Source organism: Lasioglossum baleicum, chromosome 6 (assembly GCF_051020765.1).
Source record: "Lasioglossum baleicum chromosome 6, iyLasBale1, whole genome shotgun sequence".
Classification (NCBI taxonomy): Eukaryota; Metazoa; Arthropoda; class Insecta; order Hymenoptera; family Halictidae; genus Lasioglossum; species Lasioglossum baleicum.
In genome coordinates, this window is record NC_134934.1 from 18,663,605 (window position 1) to 18,685,459 (window position 21,855).

A 21,855-nucleotide genomic window follows, 5' to 3' on the forward strand; every position below is an offset into this window, starting at 1 on the left:
TAATAAATACTGAAGAGTTAGTAAAAAATTACGCGATACGTAATACAATAAAGTAATAAGGTGTTCTAGTATTCGCGAATGATACCTAATAAACATGTCGAGTAGTATAGCGTATAAGCAGGTAGACATTGGAAAGATTAGAAACACCTATTGAAAGCATACGTCCATTAGAAATCACACTCTCTGTAGTATTCCTTAACTTGAGCTATTAGACTATGCGTCTTTCTTGATAATGCTGCTTCTAGTTACTGGTTTTGTTTGCGTTGTTGTTGTTGTTATCACTTCCTTTAGCAAACGTAACGATTTCCTTTTCTGTTTGAAATCTAACGAAACTTTCTTCATTTCTTCGACTGGTACTTGAAGTATTGTTCTCTGTTCAGTTGTACATGATATGTATTACTGTTAGAAGAATACTGTAATCGGGCTCGCGCGAGACTTATCAGGCTCGCCTTCTGCCATACATATATGCTATATGTTTCTTCTTCTTCTTACGAGACCTCTAGGAGAGATAACAGTCTTATGATTTTCTTCCAGCAATACGCGTATATACATATAGTTACTGCGATTGCTTATCTTTTATTTTTCTTCTCGTTTTCTTCTCAAGGATTTGCAACTTTGGTAGATCGGGAAACTTTCTGTTCGCTAAGAATTTCACAAGATTGTCCATAAATGTCAGTCGGTTTTGTGTATTCGCGTAATTCTAGATCGTGCATTCTACAGTTACAGTTGTAATTCTGTTACACTCCGCCCACGCTCGCAACACAAGTGTGATGGTTTCGGTTTTGATTATTATCAGGAATTGGTCAATTATTAACTTTGTATGTACTTGTTTTATCGTATAAAATTAGCTGAAACGAAGATTGTACAATTCTCATTGTAATGAATGAATACACAGATAAATACACAGATTAGTTGCTGCAACGATAAACGTTGATAAATAGAGATAATAGATCAATATAGTCTCCCATTGATGAAATTTTCAATATTTGGAATATTGAGAGATAATAGGCATGATAGAGAGCGTGTTACCTACCTAGGTGAGATCAAATTCTGTACAGCATGAGCACCACGATTGTGTTTTATAAATAGAAGATAGAGCGACATTAGGTATAATTACGTATAAGGAATTCGACATCGTGCTGCGAAGCAAAACGGCATGGAACGGTAGGAGCTTGTTCTACTATTCGGTGTCTTTAGAGTGCCTTTTAATGTGTGGAAACAGTAACAGTTTATGCGTTTTTACTTTTACTTGTTGTTCCGTCCACTTTTTATTGATCGGCACATCGGCACGATGAATAATGCGCAATGCGCACATGCATCCGTACAACGAACAGTGCGTATTGAAAAGCGCACGCGTTTCACCAATAAACGCGTCGATTACCTACCTACCCGATTACTACCTACGCTTCATCATATACGGTCCGATGATTTACAATTTACAAGAATCAATTTTCGTAAGTTGATCGTACGACTGGGGGTATATGCTGGCTGATGCTGGGAGCCCATGAGAAACGATAAATTAGGCACGTACAGTTTCATTTAAGCAGAATTCACCGCAGAATCGAACAGTATAATACAGAAAGTAAATGATACATATTCTATAGTATACAATAAATCATTTTTAATTCATCTTTTATAGCTATAATTTTATCATTTTCATTAGACTACTATTTCTAATAGTAATAAATAAACATGTAAATACAAGTGTAGAAAGAAAACCTGTACGATAAAACAGATACCGTTAAGCTTGTAATTAATTATGTAAATAAATTTAAGATGCCTCGCCTCGAAGAAATTCAATAAATTCGTTTCCTTACACTTTTGTCACGATAGAAGTTGTGGAAAATTGTTTAAAAACACGCCGAGAAGAATAAATAACGATGAAAAGTCTTCTTTGTAGAAATGATGATACGCGGTTTTGTGATACTGTTTTATGGTATTACATACATATGTATAGCTTTCGGCGCACAGTCTCGTTGTGCTGTGTTATGGACATGGACATGGATAGGGTCTATTAGTATTAGCGTACTTTGTTCCGCTGAATTGTACACTATTGAGTGATAGTCGAGATTGGTCTCATGAACAAAACGGAGAAGTTCCGATCACTGTAATTAAGATAAATCGTATAGTGCAAAGGGATAAGAGGGAGGGAGGGAGAGAGGGGTGGGGGGGAAAGGAAAGGGGATATCGAGGGTTGTATGGATCCAGGCCGTGTTCCTGGGGTTGAGGCTTGGTGGACCCACTTCCTGTGTGGTTTCTCGATCGCATATCCCCTTCTTCGTGGTCGCGTGTCGATCCCGAGAGGGGATGCGAAGGGGCGCGAAGGTGTTCGACGTGTGTGGATGTGGAAGAGGGCTATCGCGCGGCGGTGGCAAGCACGTTGCACGTCACTCGTTCGATGATCAGGTGGCCGACTCGACTACGTTAAAACGGTCTCGCATCCGGAAGAACCCGCGTGGCCCTTTTACCATCGGCGGATGCCGCCTCGCGATTTTCGGGACCGTTCGCCGACGTTTTCGTTCGCCGATCCCGGTCTTCTTCCTCTTCATGCTGGAACCAGCAAACCGCGCGGACTCTCATCCTTGCCGACCGTAGACGGAAGTCAACAGGTAAGGCGGTTCAAACAGAGAGACAACAAGCCAAACAAAAACCACTAAATAGCCGAATCCGTCACAAAAACACAGAAACTGATCGAACGGATGAAATACGCGGCGACACCACTCCGAAAACTAGCCGATTTTCACAGTGAAACATGCGACTCCTCTCGGTAGCCGCAGCTCCCCGTCACCGCTATTCAAGCGTGCGAATCTCCATGCAAAAATTGTTTGCAGCCATTGCAACAAGCAAAAGTAAAACTTCGTTCTTCCTTTCGTTATTTTAATAAGCTTAATCCGACGTTCTTAAATGTTATCAGTCTACCTATTTGGAATCGCATCTCTTCATTTTTCCAACAACCAGAAGCGAAACCTCGTTCTTCCTTTTACAATTTTGATAAGCTGAATCTAGTACATTAGCGTACCTAAATTCTTTTAATTTACTTACCGTTTCAAATTGCACGTGTTCATTTTTCTCATAAATGCATCAAATCCGCGGTGATTCGATACCACTTTCCATGCTTGAAACTTTTCATTGCATCTTTCTTCTTCTAAATCCCAGCTATGCCTCTATTTTTCACAATCTGTTAGCTTTCTTTCTATTTTCCTCCAAAATAGATTCTTGCACGGAAGACGATCTTGTGGTAGCCATTTTGACGGCGCGGCGTCGCGTCGTCGTACAGATATTATTGAACAGGTTTTGAACGCGTGTCTTGATCGAAGCTTTTCTTGTTCATAGTTTATTCTTCATTGTTCCCGAAGAATTTCAGTATTTTGGAAAGCTATGTGATTCATTAGTCGACAGAGTACATATGTGTATGAATATTTATCAAGTAGTTCAGAAGCAGCGAGTAAATTTATTAACTTTGCAGGAAGCTTGTGTATTAAAGTTGTCCAACACATGTTTATTCTTAGCATCGGGCAATCCCGTACGTCACACAAATCCATGAAAATTTATATCGAACAAGTGTGAAGAACTTGAGCAATTGTTAGAAGTTTTAGATTGTGTACACGACACACGACATTAAAAAAAATCGTCTTTTGTTTTTGTAAAATTCCTTAAGAAAATGTTTCTTACATTCCTTTTGCTATAACCATTTACATATGTCCCATTCTACTGAAAATAATTCTCTTTGACTTCAAGAGCATTTGTTAAAAAATATAGAAATGTATCCTAACGTTTTTTCCATTTCTGGCGCTATGGCAAACTGAAAATTGCTTCTTAGAAGCATCGGTGTCCCGTTTATACATATGTATGATATAATAAATGTTCGAGTTCCACGTCGTTACAAGCACTTCCCGGTAATGTTTAATGATCCCCGGTTAATATTCATGTTTCAAAGTTAATATTTTATCTTGGTTCGCATCCCTTATCCCAGTACCAAAACAAGATTCTCTATCGAGCCTGTTTAACGGGCGTCTTGTTCCCGAAAACGACCGGTTCTCGGCGATTTTGCTTAATTGTCCTCCGTGCACGGTGAAGTGCGTAAAAATAAGCACATCGTGTTCTTGCTCCCGTCGCGGAACCATCTTCGCCGGATACCGAGGGGGAGAGCGCCTCATTAAACGCGGCACGGTCTTTGCGTGAAGAGTGTGCGTCGCCGCGCTTTCTTTATTTCGATCCATGGATTTTCGTGCATAAGTGACACCCCACGCCTTCGTAAACACACAGAAAACGAAAACTAAAAAAAGAGCTGAGAAACCAAACAATAATACATACATATAATAGAACGTTTTGTACGCACAGTGAACCAAACGAACGGACAAAAAAAAAATGAAAAAAGGGGTGACGCGGGAAAAACTTGATCAGAAATTCTCGTAACCGAGCGATAAATAAAAAAAAAATACACAGCCAAGAACGAAAACGAAAACGAAAAAGAATATGCAGAATACGAGTAAAATAACGATGAAGAATCGAAATTCTCGCGAGAATCGTGGGAGATCGGTCGGGTTTCGTTGAGTATCGTGTTCGGTTTCCGGGGTTCCTCCGGAGGTTCTCGTAAAAATGGCGAGGCCGCCGCGCCGGCCGGTTGCTCGCGTTCCAGCCGTGTAAATCGAGGATCTAAATAAATGATCGTTCGCACGATTCGGGTCGAAGACGCGAACGATCGGATAAGTGGCCGTTGAGTATCTTATTCATCTTGCCGACGGAAAAAATCCAAGTAGGAACCCGTTCCTCTCGGTCTCGTGGACGTTTCCGATCAACGCTCTGGGCGCGCGACGAGAAATTGGCTTCGTCTCTTAACAAGTTCTGGTTTAAGGTGTGTGAAAATGCCGGATACTAAGGCAATTGCACAGCTGACAATCACATAGTGAGCGGTTTGTTCGTTTACGCGGATCATCCGGGGGATAATGATTACAGAACAGACCTGGAGCATGATGCTGGACAGCGATGTCGCGGGCATCAATGAGTAAGTATTACGTGTTAACTTGATCACCCTTCTTCTCGTCGCTTCTTCTTCTTCTTCTTCTTCTTCTTCTTCTTCTTCTGATTGCGCCTTTTCTTTCGTTTCCGCTTTACTTTACGCGTGAAAACGCTACTGTGCGCTGTAAGACGGAACTGTCGACACCACGTTTTTAAATAATTTTTCTATTTTCAGGTACAGTTTTTGTTCTTGGTAAATTCAATTACAAGAGCTGCAATTCTCAAATTGTCCTTAATTTTCACCCTTTCGGGACGAATGTCGTCGCATTTTTCTATGATTTCGCTCCTGAAGTAGCGGACAAATAATTTAATTGCGCGCATGATGAAATCTGATGTATCTTCCATTTTTCCCAGCACCGAAGACTTTGATACGTGATCTACTTCTCCGAGCAATATATTCTTCATATTTTAAAAAATCTTGCTCCGCAAAGGGTGAAATGTATTATAAATAGCTCGAAAACATCGCGAAAAAATCTAGAAACCATTATCAAATTCTTTAAAACAGAGAAAATGCGTCGAAGAAATTTTTACACTTTTTGATACATAGAATGACGAATAAATAAGGCTTGATATTAAAATATTCAGAAGCAGAATACATATAATACATACGTGGCTTATGGCGTTCTCTCTTACATCCACGGATGCATACACTACCGTCCAACAATTTAAAGTTTCAGTAACCATCGGACTACGAATTTTATAAATATGAAAACGTCTGTTAAAACTGAACTTATCATACGCATTGCATTTATTTAGGCCTGTTGCGTCTCGCATAAAATCCGCAGTAAAATACCGCGTTTGCAACAAATAATATCGAATAATAAATAGTATTAAATTGTGGACGGTAGTCTCTACAATACATACGTATATGCAAAGAAGACTGAACTGTTTCTTTGTTTAATGCGACACATCATTAACACAATAACACTGTTCGGTAAGTTCCACATTATCTGATGGTCCAACATGATTTCTCGCAATTGGTGGAATACGTATATTATACACACAAACACACACATGTGAACACACATCGTATGATATAGTTAATGAGCACACTAGACGTGATCGTTCTTACTTTGGATAATTATCGTGTAACCGTTTGGAATTGTACTTTTTGATGGTGTCGATGTGAAAAACTGTGTTGAGATCGATTTACGTGTCTATTTGTTAGGATAAATATGTGTGCACTGATTACGTGGTACATACTTACACGTCTGTGTACGTTACGAAGTTATAGTTATTCTTTGTCGTGCGACATTATAGGGTACTGATCACTGTCAACGATAGTACACTGTTGTTTGTGTTCGTCCATTCAAGTACCTGTCGAGCAAAAGCGATTTCGTTGCCGAAGATGTTGAATGTTGAAGGACCATTGCTGTTTTTTAAATGTTAATAGCGAATCATTTTTTAGTCTTTCGTTACTTGTTTGATATAAGGAAATTACAATGTTTATCGTCGATTAATTTTCATTAGAAAATGAGCTGTACCAATCGTTTTAATATTACTCTAAAAGTGAATTAAACCATCTGTGTGTCACCGATCGTTTACAGTTTACACAAATGTGCCTTTCACAGTTCCTATTGGACTTTATTTCGATTACAACATTACAGACACTCGATATTACTTGTCCAGCGGTGTTACCGTGTTTTTGGTTTTATCATCCTAAATGTATCAATGTTACTATACATATGTATGTATATCATTTAGGCAATTGTCTTTTTACGGAAAAATAGATAATTACAGCCATGCAAAATCTTTTTGTAAACTGGGCATTTATCTAGATATGTAGCTTGTTGCATACTACAAACTACAAATATATGTATATATATACAATATACATATATTATTATTGGAATTTTTCTAAAAGGACAATTCAGCATTATTCATCCTTTCTGGTAGCCAGAACCTTGACAGTAATCACCAGACTGCAAACCTGAATTGATTATGTCCACCTGTATTACTAAAAAATTCATTGAAGCTCGAAATAAAATTAGAGAATACTTTGTTAACAATTTATATTCGCATACGCAGATCCTTGTGCACGTCGTATCACGAGAAACTTTCAAGCATCCATAAAACAGAATTGTGCTGAAATTTTTCAGATTCTTGTTAAATGTTCTAGGAGTATACATACTGGTATAGGTACATATACATATGCGTATGCGTATACAGTGTGTCCAGTAATTACGGTACAAGGTTGGCCAGTGAGGGCCTGAAGAAAATGATCGAATCTCTCTGTTAAATGTTCTCTGTAACCTGGGCATAATAGAAATCGGCACATCTAACTCGAGTCTCTCTAACATCGATAGGTTGAGTATTTCCCCGAGGAAACAATTATGGATCAAGGCTGTGAAGAAGCTGACTTCCGAGAGGCTGGGCAGAGAAGGACTGGCGGCGTGGGAGGACCGGAAGTCCAGCAGCGATCCGGAAGTTCCAGACGACACGGAAAATGGCGACGAGATCGACGATGATGAGACTCCAGACCCGGAGGTGGACCTTGATGGTCAGCCTGTTGACGCGGAAGCTCCGCCCCAGCGAGGTACATACATATGTACTATTCTTGCAAAATATCGTACCTATTCATTTATATCTGTGGTTGTGTCGGGAACAACTCCTCATGTCACATACTTTCACTTTCGAGATATGTATTGACGTTCAAAGCTGTGATCGCTAGACTGCAACAATTTTCGATTTCATCTACTCAATTTTACTATAAATCCATAAAGATCTTTAGCATCACTTTCTCGAGCCTTTCGAATATAATATAAAGTTATAATATAAAGCTCAATTAATGCATAAACTGAAATTTTTGAAATTCTTACACGAGATGTATTTCCTGGCAACCACGCAGACACATACATATGTATGTACAATGTATATGGTCAAAATTCGCCATAGAAATTCCTAACTTATCGATCTCGAATTTCCCACAAAAATTTGATCAACCAAATAAATATCTTTTTCCTGAGAAAATTCTCGTCGAGTTTTGCCATTTTCTTCTACCGTCGATGACGAATATTATCGGTTCGTTTCAGATGTTTTCAAGAAGGGGGTCCTCTATAGAGGAATATTCTGTCCGTCACTTTCGAACAGTTTTCACAGCAAGCAGCTCGAGTCGTCCTACCTCCATTACTCGAATCGGCAACGACAGAAGTCGCTGATCATGCTCAACATCGTTGATCTGAGCCTAAAGGTATTTATCCGTCGAACACCCTTCTTTTCATTGCACGATGCGTGTTCCGTATCTTCTACGATTTTTCTCGAATTTAGTAGACTGCGGATCTTCATGCAAAATCAAGATCGTATAAATCCCAATGACGTTCGGACGTTCTCAAACATGTTACGAAGAAGAATTAAATTGCGAGGGTGCGAGATGCGCCTTCTCATTTCTCGATAATGCATGCGATGGGGTTGTTTTTCAGTAGTCAAAAGCGCTAGATAAATGGTCAAACTGACAATGAGCCGCAATCGCCAGCAAAAGTCCTATTTTTACGTTTACGAGGCGTAATTTTCATTATTCGACAGAATGCAGCTTTGTGCTTCCGAATAATGGAAATAACGCCTCGTAAACGTAAAAATGGAACTTTTGAGGGCGACCGTGGCCTAGATTGATCTATTATCTAGCGCTTTTGACCACTGAAAAACCCCGTCGCATGTATTATCGAGAAAGGCAAAGAAAAGAAAGGAAAATGTCGCACCCTTGCAATCCTCGAAACGAGAATCTACCCCCTTAAATTTTGAAACGTAAACGATGAATTCCGTCGCCCATACATATATGTATACATATGATCGGCCTGGTAGTCAACGTGTTAAACTGCACCTACCCATTTTTCTTATAAATGCATAAAATCTGCAGTTGACTAACTAGAGATGTTTGTTCGATCAAAAGCAATTCTACTGGAAAGGATACTAGTGTCTTTTAGATTTTAGAATGACGTAACTTAATCCTCAAACTCTTGTTGGAGACTGGGCACTTGAGTAGCCCCTGCAAACGAAATAAATATATTTGCAACTGGTGTTACGTTTGTCACACGCAGATCGTTCTGTTGGCAATATGGCTGTGGCAAAGGGACGAGGACAGCGCCGGTTTGATCGAGTCCTTGTCCTGGGCGTCCTGTTGCATGGCGGCGAATATGGTAGTCTGCATTCTCGGCTGGTGGCGGTGTTTCTCCAATAATTATTTGTACTGGGCTTCCATATTCACCTGGTTACTGATCAATTCGCAAGGTGACGATGCAGCATCCCCTAATTATACCCGACGACAAAACCAGACGGGAAACGAGAGTGCGATTCCTTCGTCCTTGTCGATTTGTCGAACAAACGAATACGCTTCGCCGTTTTATACGTGTGAAACGTATAAGAGAATTTTTTCATCCTACAAAATAATGATAAAGGATCTCGATCCTTGTTGAACGCAATATGTAGTGGACGAATCTCTGTTTCGTATATTAACCAATGGTAAAATTCAATTCATTTTTCAAGCTTCTAGAAGAATTTTTTGATTCTCGAAAACAATCATATGAGAATCTGTTCAACCTCATCGATGTAAAAAGTAGGATCAATCCTTTCACTGAATTCTGTCGATCCTCGAACGTGTGAAAATCGAAGAACTTTGCGTCGCGTCGCGTCGCGTCAAGGGCGAACGGGGATGAACGGTCTTTTTGTGCTTTGTGCTTCGGTTCGAAATGAAAAAATTACGAAACCGTATGTCGTGATTCGGACAAGGACGACGTTGGTTTCTCTCTGTCTCTCTCTCTCTCTCTCTCTCTCTCTCTCTCTCTCTCTCTCTCTCTCTCTGAGTGGATCGTATCTCCGTTCACCGAATAGAGTTTTGCTCCAGTGGCTCGTGCGTTGGCGGTCCAGCGAATTTCTTGAACGTCCAGCGGACCGTAGCGAGAGAGAGAGAACGCGGTAGAACTAACTTATATTGCACGGGCATGGGTTACTATCGATTGGCGATCCCTGTTGGGGTTTATAGAAAATATCGGTTGTGTCGCGTCGCGTCGGTCTCGTTTTCGTACACCGTGCATAGCTGGTTCGAACGATGACGGCAATTCATTTAATTTGTACTCTGTCCTCATTGATTGACTTTCTCATATTGGTACTGTGCATTGCACTGCAATTATACAGGGTGATTCTGGGTTCTGAGAACATCCACCTCAAAAATAACAATATTGTGTCAGAGTAAACACGGCATTAGTTCCTACAATTCTGTGGTTAGTACTTGTGCATTAATTAATTGTAATCTATATGTAATCGATTTTGTCCAAGTATAAGCTTAAGGCTTAAACATATGGCAAGCATCAATCTACCATAAAAATTCGTTCTTTTCCAATCCTACAAAAATTTGTACACTTTCGAGACAGAGTAGAAATGCATATTTGAAATACTTTTGGAAGAATTTGCTACGCGCGAGCAAATAAGATTTCCGCGGCGCGGCGCGGCGCGGCGCGGCGTGGCGTCGAAGATTGATGTCGACGAGAAGCGACGTCCGTCAAGATGGCGGACGTTTAGATTTAATCTATACGAATTTCAGGTTTTATAGGGGCCGGTCTAGACTTCGCTAGCCAACAGCGACTAATGTGGTATATTTTGTTTGTCGTGTATGCACCGTACGCCATGCTGCCGTTGCCATTGAGATGGTGCGTCCTTGCCGGTTACGGGACAGCTTTGACCCACATGATCCTGGCCGGAATAACTTTATTACGAGATCCCACACACGTAAGGATCCTTGGTCTACGTCTACGTTTTGCTTCGCGGTATTCATTCTTTCTCCAATCTATCAAGGACTATGTCCCCCCGAACGGCGTCGATATGTACCTATACATCTCCATCTTGACAAATTCAGCAGTCTCTTGGAAGTTGATATAATTATGAAACAATTCGCGCGAACAGAGACTTGTTGATTTAATTTTATATATTATATTTATTTGATTTTATTTGTTGGTTTTACGAGTTGTGTGTGGGTTCGTGCACCCCAAGGCTATGAGATTCTAATCGAAGCTCCTGGTGGCCAATTGTATTGTAACCGTGAGCGTACTTACCTGCTTACCATACCTGGCTCCGCGCCGAGTGTTTCGCACCCTTGACCAGGTACCCCATCATCCTGTAATAAAAAAGGGACGAGAGCATTAGTTTCTCTGAATAGAAACGACCCCAGCTTAGGAAGCAATTTACCAACTCGAACACGTGTACCACATCTGGTAATGACAGACATCGTTTCGGTAATAAACATAAAATCACACCAAGGCAAGGGAGCCTATTTACCAAACCGATCAAGGATTTCTGTTGTGCGTTCAAGTTCAGCTCACCATCTGGCAGCCAAACTTATCCTCGGTTTCAGGCTAACCAATTTCAAAAGTGAAACTTTCGTCGTATTTTCAAGAAAACATTTCACTCAATTCGTAAAAATACATGTTTAATATTATTCAATGATATACGATACAGTTTCCATTATTTGTAACAACTTGTTGCCATCTTTCAGATAACCTGCCAGTTCCTGTTTCCCAAATACTAGTAAACGTGTATTTTTGATTTACAAGCAAAGTTACCTGCTTGTTACAAATACGACAGAACTTTCCCTCTAACCTAATACATGTATAATCAAAGTTGAACGCGTATCAGTAATTCGCGCGAACAGAGTTTCATCATTTTCGTGTTTCAAGTACTTGGATCAATTGAATGGTCAATTAATCAATCGATTTTCCCGTAAGTTTCTCAATCGAGAAAGCGTGGTCGGCGACATAGTCCTTCGAGACCCATCCCTTGCGATCCCAGAGCGTCGCGATCTTCCTTTTATTTACGCCTTCTCGATACCCCGTACGCTTACGCCCGATTTTGCAGCTTCTTCGTCCGTTTGTTTTACCTTTAAATACACGCCGTTTTGCTATTGCAGCTGCACGATGTCGCGTGCATAGTTCGAATGCTAACGACCAACGTGCTTCTTTATCTTGCAATGAATCTAGCTGGCATGTACACTAAGTATTTGACAGACAGAGGACAGAGGCAGGCGTTCCTGGAGACGCATCGATCACTCGAGACCAGGCAGAGGACACAGAATGAGAACAACCGACAGGAGAAGCTGTTGCTTTCCGGTGAGACACCAGCCCCTCGCACCCACTAAACAGTAATACGTATAACTATACCGCGGATCTTTATGCATTTACAGAAAAATTATCGAGTAGATGAAATTGAAAATTGATGGAAAATTTTGAAACATTCGTGATGTCAACGTATGATTTCTCCTCTGTTCAAATCGTTGAGGGAAGAAATAACATCCAATTTGGTTTCTCCTTTTTGCAATCGATGCAGGCAATTTTTCTTTCGCATAAAGATCCGCAGTCTACATGTATAGTACCTAATGACAAAAATACCATTTTGGTTCTTGATTTTCCATTTAAAATAGTAACAAATTAGTCGTTTGTTTCTTTAACTTGGAAGGGGAGAGATATCATATTATTGTAGGTTGGAGAGAAAGTTCTGTCGTATTAAAAAAGAAAACGCATTTGAATATATCAAATATGTAATTTCATTCATAATTCGTATGTGACAACTTGTTGCCATCTTTCAGATAATCTATCAACTCTTGTTTCGCAATGGCTCGCTAGCAACATGTGTTTTTCATCTACAAGCAAAATTACCTGCTTGTTTGGATATTTGCGAATGGTGGAACCGATCGCGATCGGCGCGGCGGTATTGAAAATCAACTTGATTATGTATTCCGCGATTCCCGCATCTAAGACTCGGTTACTCTGATAAATGTATGTACACGCGGTGCTCGTAATTACGTATCGCGTCTCGAATATATTTCCAGGTACAGGTACCGACGAGCATGATGTACATATAAAGACGCAAGAACGGGGGTCGCGTCGCGTCGCGTCGCCAAGCAAGCACGGGGTTCGCCGGCGCGTGTAACTTGCTCAGCCGAGTGTCAAAAAGGGTCACTAGACACTTTCACTCGATTGCGCCAGATACACGGTTTACCGATAGCCTGCCGGAGAGCTTCGCTTTTATAATACATACTATCGATCTCCCTTCGCGATGATTCGTTTAGGGAGAACATGCAAAATACGACGGAACGCGAATGGCGGCCGACTGGCCTCACTGGCCAGAGGTTTTTCAGTTCGAACTTCGAACACCACCCTGCACCACCCTGCACCACCCGTAGCGGAGCGTGCAAATTTTTCTTCGATCCTTTTCGACGCTCCTCGAAACGAACACAAACATCTGTGTCTGAATCATTACTCTGAATTAGCATTCCCGCAGGATCCCGTGTCATTTTTCTTTGGTACCAGTTACCAGACGTTTAGGCGGCGACTTGGAAGTTTTTTATTCTTTTTATTTTTATTTATTTATTTTGCATTATTTCTGATAAACGATTGATTATATTATTAACCTTCTTTTCTGTATTGTGAAACTTTCCCCCTGATTTTCTTAAAAACCAAATAAAGAAATATTAACCATAATATTGGTGTCCGGTACTCGGGTGGGACACGGTAACTGGTACACACCTTTACCCCGTGATATGCGAAAACCCGCAAAATTTACGGGACTATGCGTGTACTAATTAAAATTGCGTGAATGACGACGCGCAAGATGAACTATGTCGATGTTTTGCATTCATATCTTTTCAGGATTTCCAGGATTGAAATAAATCCCACATCTATTCGAAATTGCAAACCCTCGTCTGAAGTCTGAACACGATGCTGTTCGCCATCTTTTTGCGACAATGATTTATTTAGGGAGAACGTGCAAAATGCAACAACACTCGTAACGGAGCGTGCAAACACACTTTTCTCTTGATAATATTCTACATTCTACAATAAATATTGAATGTTTCGGGTACTTGATATTGGCGCAAACATTGAATTCGGTGCATCTCTGTTACAGTTCTGCCCGATTTCGTGGCCAAAGAAATGATTAGCGATATCGCCCGCGAAACGGCTCGAGGCGGAACGATCTCCTTCATGCCGAATCAATTTCACAGAATATACATTCATCGTTACGAGAACGTTAGCATACTCTTCGCGGACATCAAAGGGTTCACTGGTACGTGGCTAACATTTCCAATTTTCGACCAGCAAAAACATATTTCGTTATTCTTTTATCTCTGAATCTTCTATTCACCTCGTCGATTACGATAGATTTTCAGTCGCTGTACGTAAGTACGTCTTTTCACAAAAGGTTGCAATTTTTCTATAGGTAATTAATTAAAAGGAGGTATTTTCACATCGTTTTATCGTTAGTTAGAGACCCCGATCATTGTAATTGTAGATGATCCCTGATTTTTCAATCTGATTAGTTCTGTGCTCATAGAACCAGTCATTAGAGTTTTTGTTTTTGATTTTTCTGACAATGAGAAGAGAGGTACGTTGAGATATATCGGTCGCGATGCATGCGATTAAGGGGGTAGACTCGTTTCTAGGATTGCAAGGGCGTGCGACGCTCCTTATCATTTCTCGATACATAATAGGAAGATGGAGTCTTCCGTCTTCCGTCAAAACTGCTGGATCTATCTAGAGATCAATCTAGGCCGTAATCGCCCTCAAAAGTTCTATTTTTACGTTTACGTTTACGTTTACGTTTACGTTTACGTTTACGTTTACGAGGCTTTTAATTTGCTGTCGCAGCTTTATGCTTCCGAATATGTAATACGAATTACGTCCAGCCTCGGAAACGTAAAAACAGGACTTTTCAGACTGTTGCCTAGATAGAACGTTTATCTTTTGACTAGCGAATAACCTTATCGCATGCATCATCGAGAAATGCAAAGAAAAGAAAAACCGGTACCCTTGGAATCCTCGAAACGAGAGTCTAGCTCCTTAAATTGATTGAATGCGTCGTTGAATTCAGCATTGGCTAGCCACTGCAGCCCTCAGGAGCTTGTGAAGGTGCTGAACGATCTGTTCGCCCGATTCGACAAGCTCTCCGCGGAGAATCATTGTCTCCGGATCAAATTGCTCGGCGATTGTTACTATTGCGTTTCCGGGCTGCCGACTGCCAGAAGCGATCATGCTCATTGCTGCGTCGAAATGGGCCTGCACATGATTAAAGCGATCAGGGACATCCGATACACGACGAAGGTAATTTTCCACGTTCCTAATCGAAAAATCAGTCTTATTGGCTCGACTGATAATTTTCGTGCACGAATGGCGTTGATTTAGGTCGACCTGAACATGAGAATAGGGATTCACAGTGGTTCGGTTCTGTGTGGTGTGCTGGGACTGCGAAAATGGCAATTCGATGTCTGGTCTTACGACGTGACACTGGCGAATCATCTTGAAAGCGGAGGCATTCCTGGGTAATTCTTTTCTGATCGAATAAAACACAGTTTTCCGTTATCTTGCGCTATTTTCTTCCGAGTTCTTGTTTCACCGAGTCTATTTTATTTACCGTGTTTCAAGGAGGGTGCACATCTCGGAAGACACTCTGAACTGTCTGAACGACGTCTACGACGTGGAACCAGGGAACGGGGTCGAAAGGGACAATTATTTGAAAGAGAGGAACGTGGTGACGTATTTGATCAAGCAAGTGGAGCCATTGCGATCGAGGCGGAGGTATTCCTCTCGGCCGAAAATATGGTCGGAGGAAGAAGGTGGCAAGAGCAAAAAGAGCTTCAAATTGAACAATCCTTTGGCCGCTAACAGCAGCGCACCGAATTCTTCCACGGAAGACGACATTGGTGTCGATTGGACCCCGGAAATCCCGTTCGAAAACGTGCGTAACATTTCCGACTTTAATGTACAATCTACAATAATAATGTAATATCTCTGGCTGTCAGAAAGAATGCCGCATGCCGCATGCCGCATGCCGCATATATGTACACACATACATGTGAATATACTTTCACTTGCGAGCTGATTACTAATTCCTTGACATCGGTTAAATTGCATTATGTTTTCATGAATTTCATGATTTTCGTCTAGTAAATACGCGCGCGCGCGCGTAAATCCTACGCTCTACACTCTACACTACACCCTACAGCTCGATTAAATGCATAAACTCGAATTTTTTGAAATTGTGACATGCGGGGTTTTTCCTTGCAACCACAGATATAACAATTCCGATTGATATACCATTGAAATATTGTTTGAATATAGTTAAATACCGCGACATCGGTCAGCAATTTAGAATCAGAGTACCTGGAAGAAGAAAATGGCACCGGTAAAGGTAAAACCGCGTCTCCGGCTGACAAGTTGAGGGCTGCCGGTCTCGAAACTGCAAGCAACAAGCGCATGCGATCGGCAAACATAAATGCCTGGACTTTGCGCTACAATGACGAAAGCCTAGAATCGAAGGTAATATGATCGAACGAACGTCGATCATTTGGATCAGGGAGTTCCAACTTGTAGCTCGCCAATCGTACACCCCCTCTCTTAGACTTGTGATCCGACTAGTTTGACTAATGATGGGGGGACCTTGCGGTTCTCGGATAGGAACACAAATTGGAACTCCCTGGTTTCGATATTTTTACGAATTTTTCTGGCGAATTTTTCCAAGTCGATAACACCGATGTTCTTCCGATGATGTGTTCCGTCGCAGTTCGGCCAGCTGCGCGAGGACATGTTCAAATCGAACATGATCTGCTGCTTCGTGGTCTGGATATTCATCGCGATCTGTCAAGCCGTTATTTTACCCGAGTAAGTCAGTTTGTGAAAATCTCGACCCTTCCGTTCGAGCTAAGTACATACATACCTAGCCCGAAGATTTCAACGACCGCGATCAACGCTATCGACGCTTTTCTTTCCAGCTGTACAGTCCTCTTGTTATCCTTACTATTAACAACGCTGATCCTGGTGGCATCGTCGATTTTGGTGATGGCAGAGGAATTCAAAAGCCTGCCGACGTATTTGCAACACGCCTCGTCAATGTTGGTGCACAACAAACGTCACAGGACAATCTTCATCTGCATCGTGATCAGTCTGATGGCTGTGACGTCGATCGTCGGCGTTCTTGCTTGCCCGACGTCGATCCGACGGTATCCCGAAGCTCTTGTCCTGGAGCAACAGCAATTGGTCACGCCAACCGCCTTGAAGCCAGAACGTTTGGTAGCCCCTACGGCTGGTCTTGACCAATTTATATTAACCTTTCTAGAGGCAGCTCTTCGGGACGAGTCGTCCGAAGACCGAGAACGCGTTCCTCGACAAAATCGAACCGATTTCCGAAGTTCAAACGATATCGAGATGGAGTTGACGGGGATCAACGGGGAGACCGGCCTGTCCAGGCATCACAGAGGCAGAGACTTGTTCAGGTTTTATTAAACAACTCAATTTCAATACTATTTCGTAGGGAGATTATATTGACATTGTGAAAATAAGGAATGGTCAGAGTTTTATTAATAGGATGATTTGTTGCATCCAGGTTTGGAAGCGAAGAGGTCCTCTCGAGGAAGATATTGTCAGCACCGGAAGTTGAAGCGGAAGCGGAAGCGGAACCGGAACCGGAAGCTCTGTACTCCGCAGACTACGACGAAGAACTTGTTATGGAAACAACCTGCGTGCGACCAGAGTACATTGTCTTCACATGGATTCTGTGCTTGATTGCACTTGCCTCTGCTCTAAAGTTATACTATCTAGTGAAAACTGCGCTAGCCACCATCATCGTAGCGGTCTACGCCGTGTTGATCCTAGTGGTCTGCAAGGACTTCTTCACGATCCCTGATAAGGAGAAGAATCTGTGAGTTTCGAGTAATATACATATTATACTAGACAGCGGATCTTTATGCAGAATAAACATTTTCTGGCCGCAGTGTAATAAAGTGGAGTGAATTAGAAATTCATCTTCTTTCAAAATATGCTTGAAAACAATATGATACTATAGTTTTTTAATTCTTCTAATGTTTTTACTATTTTCATTTACACTGATTTACAATAAAATCCGCTGTCCAGTGATAAGCGAAGACAAAAAACTGATACTTTTCTTTAATTTTCCTTTGAAATTATCAGAACGTCCATACCACTCTCAGCGCAGATGTTGACGTTTATGTGCGTGTTCCTCGTGATGGTTACGTACCACGGTAGATTGGTGGAGGTAACATCCAGATTGGATTTCCTCTGGAAACAACAGGCCGAGAGAGAACTCAGTGACATGATCGAGTCGAGGCATAATAATATGCAACTGCTGAAGAACATTTTGCCGGATCACGTGGCTCATCATTTCCTGACGCAGGAACGAGCGCCCGAGGTATATATTATCATATATGTAATTCAAATCGTTCAAGTCCCGCAGTCGTTTGTGATAAAGTTAAAATGATAACAAATTGTCGCTTTAATTCGATTCACAGGAGCTGTACTCTCAATCTCGAGACAAAGTCGGCGTCATGTTCGCCAGCGTCCCCAATTTCACCGAGTTCTACTCGGAGGATGTGAACAAGGGGATGGAGTGCATACGACTGTTGAACGAGATCATAGGTAAAAATCCTTGCGCCAACTGACCCATTGAGCAGCAAATTTTTATTTTTAAATTTTTGCTTTAGCACCAACGTATGTATGTATATTTCAAAGTTAAATTACGTTTGAAAAAATCGTTAGAAACAAATATCTCCCCTGACGATTTCTGATTAATTTTCAAACAAATCGACACCTGAATTTTCAGCCGACTTCGACGAGTTGCTCGACGAGAATCGGTTCCACTGCATCGAGAAGATCAAGACGGTCGGGGCGACTTACATGGCGGCTTCCGGTCTGAATCCTACCGAAAACGTAATCTCACCTTACAGAATATATTTCTAATTTTTCGAACTAACTTCTATCACCGACTATCATCTAATGTATATTTGCGGCCCACTTTTCGGGAGCCGCGTAACACGTAACCGTATAACCGTATAACCGTATAACCGTAACCGTAACCGTAACCGTAACCGTAACCGTAACCGTAACCCCATTACCATGTTCATTTCACGCAATTTCTGTTCTGAATCGTTGTTTCGCGTGCGCTGGATGTGGCTTCCATTCTTCCTTTCTTCCTTTGCATGCAAATAGGCGGAATGAAAATGGGGAGCCGCAAAAATACTTATACCTCGTCTAACTTGAGATTATAATTTTTCTTCGACCAGGACAAACACAAGGACGACATGGAGCATCTCTGCCGATTAGTGGACTACGCGGTAGCCATGCGATTACGTCTCGAAGACGTAAACATCCACTCGTTTAATAATTTCGATTTGAGGGTAGGAATCAGCTGTGGACCACTTGTCGGTGGTGTAATTGGTGCCAGGAAGCCTGTGTTCGATATTTGGGGGAACACCGTCAATTTGGCTTCGCGTATGGACTCCACCGGCGTGATGGGGAAGATTCAAGTTCCACTGGAGATCGCCAGGGTAACTGATCAAATTTAATCAATTTTACAATCTCATTCGTCAATCCTTTGCAGCCTGATTTATCATGGGCAAATTCACGCGCAAATACTTCCGGCTACTAAATACGTCATTTCACACATCCTCTTCACTCTACACTCTACAATCTACAATCTACAATCTACAAGAATACATCTAGAAAAATTGCGTGGTTCCGTTGAAAAGATCATCGGCGACCTTCAAATCTCATAAAAAAAAATGTTTCTATAGTTAGACGTGTCCCTCCCGGCAGGGTGACTTCGCCCTGAGCAGGTTTATATTTTATTTTATGCACCCTATGTGGTAAGTGGTAATATATCGTGTCGTGCGTATTTTTATACAGCAAGTTCTCGACTTACGCGGTTAATTCGTTCCATACGATCTGATTTCTACATACTACGTTATACATATGTATACTATGTATGTACTCATTCGAAAGGAAAATTCAAGTAATCCAACCACGATCACAAGTCGCGATCTGGCTCCCATCTACATATGTAATATGAATCCGCGTAAGTCGAGGACTCGCCGCGTAATTCCTTTCACTTTGCAAAATAAATTGTCTCGTTACCTCCTACAGAGAATTTCATTTACATTTGACAGTAAATGTGAATGCGAATTGATGATAATTGCGTAATTTCGAATGATCTTTTTTGAACAGTTCTTGGAGTCAAGAGGATACCAGACGCAGAAGAGAGGATTCATCGAAGTGAAAGGGAAAGGGACAATGGAGACGTACTTCGTCCTCGGGAAGGGAAGCATGCAGGAGCAAGGCTCGACAAAACACACGACAAGATGTCGAAGTCTCGCTGCTGTCGTGTATGGTGTCGTACAAGCTCGTCGCAAACAAATGCGAGAGCTTCGAAGGACATAAATAGGTCTATTCGGTTATGATCGGTTTCTTTTTCTCGATTTGCTAGTGCCTAGATGCTCAAACGGTCCATTTCCTCCGAAACAAAAGAAGAACCAACAAATCAAGTTTAGCTTCAAGATGAACATTAAAACAATAGATACCGCGAACTTATATCTTTTAATTATTCAACACACGTGACTGCCTCTGCCATTATCAATTTTTAATATGTAGTTAGGTATATACGCGTTGAATAATCGAATCGTTCAATACTGCGCGGCGCGGCGCGGCGCGGCGGCTCGATAGAGACGCGCAATCCTGTGAGATCTAAATATCAATTTTCAAATTCTGCATCGGCTTTATCGGTAGATTTCAATGGTCTTTGATTCGACTGATTTCCTTCTTCTTACTGGAAAGCGAGAGTTCTGGACCGTTTGAAGTACCTCATCCTCTAATTAAAGTAAAATCTTTGTAAACGGTAAAGACTTGCGCGAACATGTTAACCTGTATGTAATAGTTTAATTTATCGGATGTCTGTATAATACGTTAATTGTTTCATTTCATTTTCTCTCTTGAAGTTATAACCCTTTCGGAGCACACTTTTCTATTCGACTAAATAAACTATTAATCTTAATTGGTGTTACATACTCATAATAATGCTGCAAAATTTGTTCCAATATTTTTAATTAACCGTATCAACGTTCGTTTTTTCACTGTGTGCTCAGTTTTTACGGAATTCATTCGTCAAGTTAATAAAATTCAGATATGAATGGTAGTACGACGTTTTCCCAATCATTTCCCTGAGGGTTGCAATGAAGGGATGACATTATTCTGCAATCTGAAAAATAAAAGAAAAGACGCGAAAAAGAGTATATACATATATATATATATATTTATATAGCAATTTAAGGGTATCTAGTCGGTGCATTCGATTAAATTGTATCAAAAATCAAAAATCGCGATGTCGAATAAATATAAATGTAAGACTCGATGAGTGTAAGGTTCACTGAAATTGTATTTGTACTGTATTTGTACTACATAGTACGTAGTCAGAGAGTATACATAGTCAACTGCCCCCGATTCCTTTTCGATTACCCCTGTCTGGTAACAATGATTAGTAGCCGTATGAAATGAGCCCAGAAAGTAGGTGGCACAATCAATTTTCGGTAAATTCTGACAGAAATAATTTGGTTATTGTTTATTCTCCGACACATTATATTTACATTTATTGATGAAAAATCAAGAGTATTTGATATTCATTATAGCAGCAAATGATTCGTGCCGCTTTCCCCATAAGACGTAATGCAAATTCCGGAAACTAAGAGTTTGAGCGTTTTGCCGCTAGATGGCGCTGTTACCGGCCTGACTTGCTCTGTCGGTAACATTTGGCTAACAGTTTGAGCGGTTTGCCGCTAGATGGCGCTGTAAGTACGTATACGAAGCACAAATAATTCGTGCCGGAATTAACATTGCGTCTTATGGGAAAAGCGGCACGAATCATTTGCTGCTGTAATAAATATCTAATATTTCTCATTTTGCATGAATAAATTATCTTTATTGTACAATACAGACACAGAGGATTCTCCGGTATACACCCACCAATTTTTTTAGCCCTTGAATAACAATTTCATTGAATATTTAACCATCCGCGTTCCAC

At 41.1% G+C, this 21,855-nt stretch overlaps 1 protein-coding gene and 1 long non-coding RNA gene across 5 annotated transcripts; one reads left to right on the forward strand and one right to left on the reverse strand.

Annotated features, from left to right (window-relative positions):
• Window positions 1–562: 562 nt before the first annotated feature.
• LOC143209898 (uncharacterized) lies at window positions 563–5,278 on the reverse strand. Its single transcript, XR_013009154.1, has 2 exons — window positions 1,034–5,278; window positions 563–848 (listed from the first exon to the last, which is right to left on the reverse strand). It is a non-coding gene; the product is annotated as an uncharacterized LOC143209898 (long non-coding RNA).
• Adcy8 (adenylyl cyclase 78C) lies at window positions 2,231–21,210 on the forward strand. Of its 4 annotated transcripts, none has more exons than XM_076426166.1 (20): window positions 2,231–4,855; window positions 4,957–5,005; window positions 7,326–7,555; window positions 8,052–8,209; window positions 9,054–9,243; window positions 10,553–10,737; window positions 11,912–12,110; window positions 13,906–14,064; window positions 14,869–15,098; window positions 15,180–15,316; window positions 15,420–15,732; window positions 16,116–16,313; window positions 16,558–16,655; window positions 16,766–17,266; window positions 17,377–17,691; window positions 17,961–18,198; window positions 18,299–18,425; window positions 18,610–18,716; window positions 19,070–19,333; window positions 20,010–21,210. In XM_076426166.1, exons 2-20 carry the CDS (start codon window positions 4,971–4,973, stop codon window positions 20,220–20,222), a joined length of 3,897 nt encoding a protein of 1,298 aa, XP_076282281.1. In that variant the 5' UTR covers window positions 2,231–4,855; window positions 4,957–4,970; the 3' UTR covers window positions 20,223–21,210. The 4 variants fall into 4 exon arrangements, with proteins under 4 accessions (XP_076282281.1, XP_076282279.1, XP_076282280.1 ...); XM_076426164.1 differs by having other exon boundaries at window positions 2,231–2,609; window positions 4,856–5,005; XM_076426165.1 differs by having other exon boundaries at window positions 2,232–2,609.
• The last annotated feature ends 645 nt before the right edge of the window (window positions 21,211–21,855 follow it).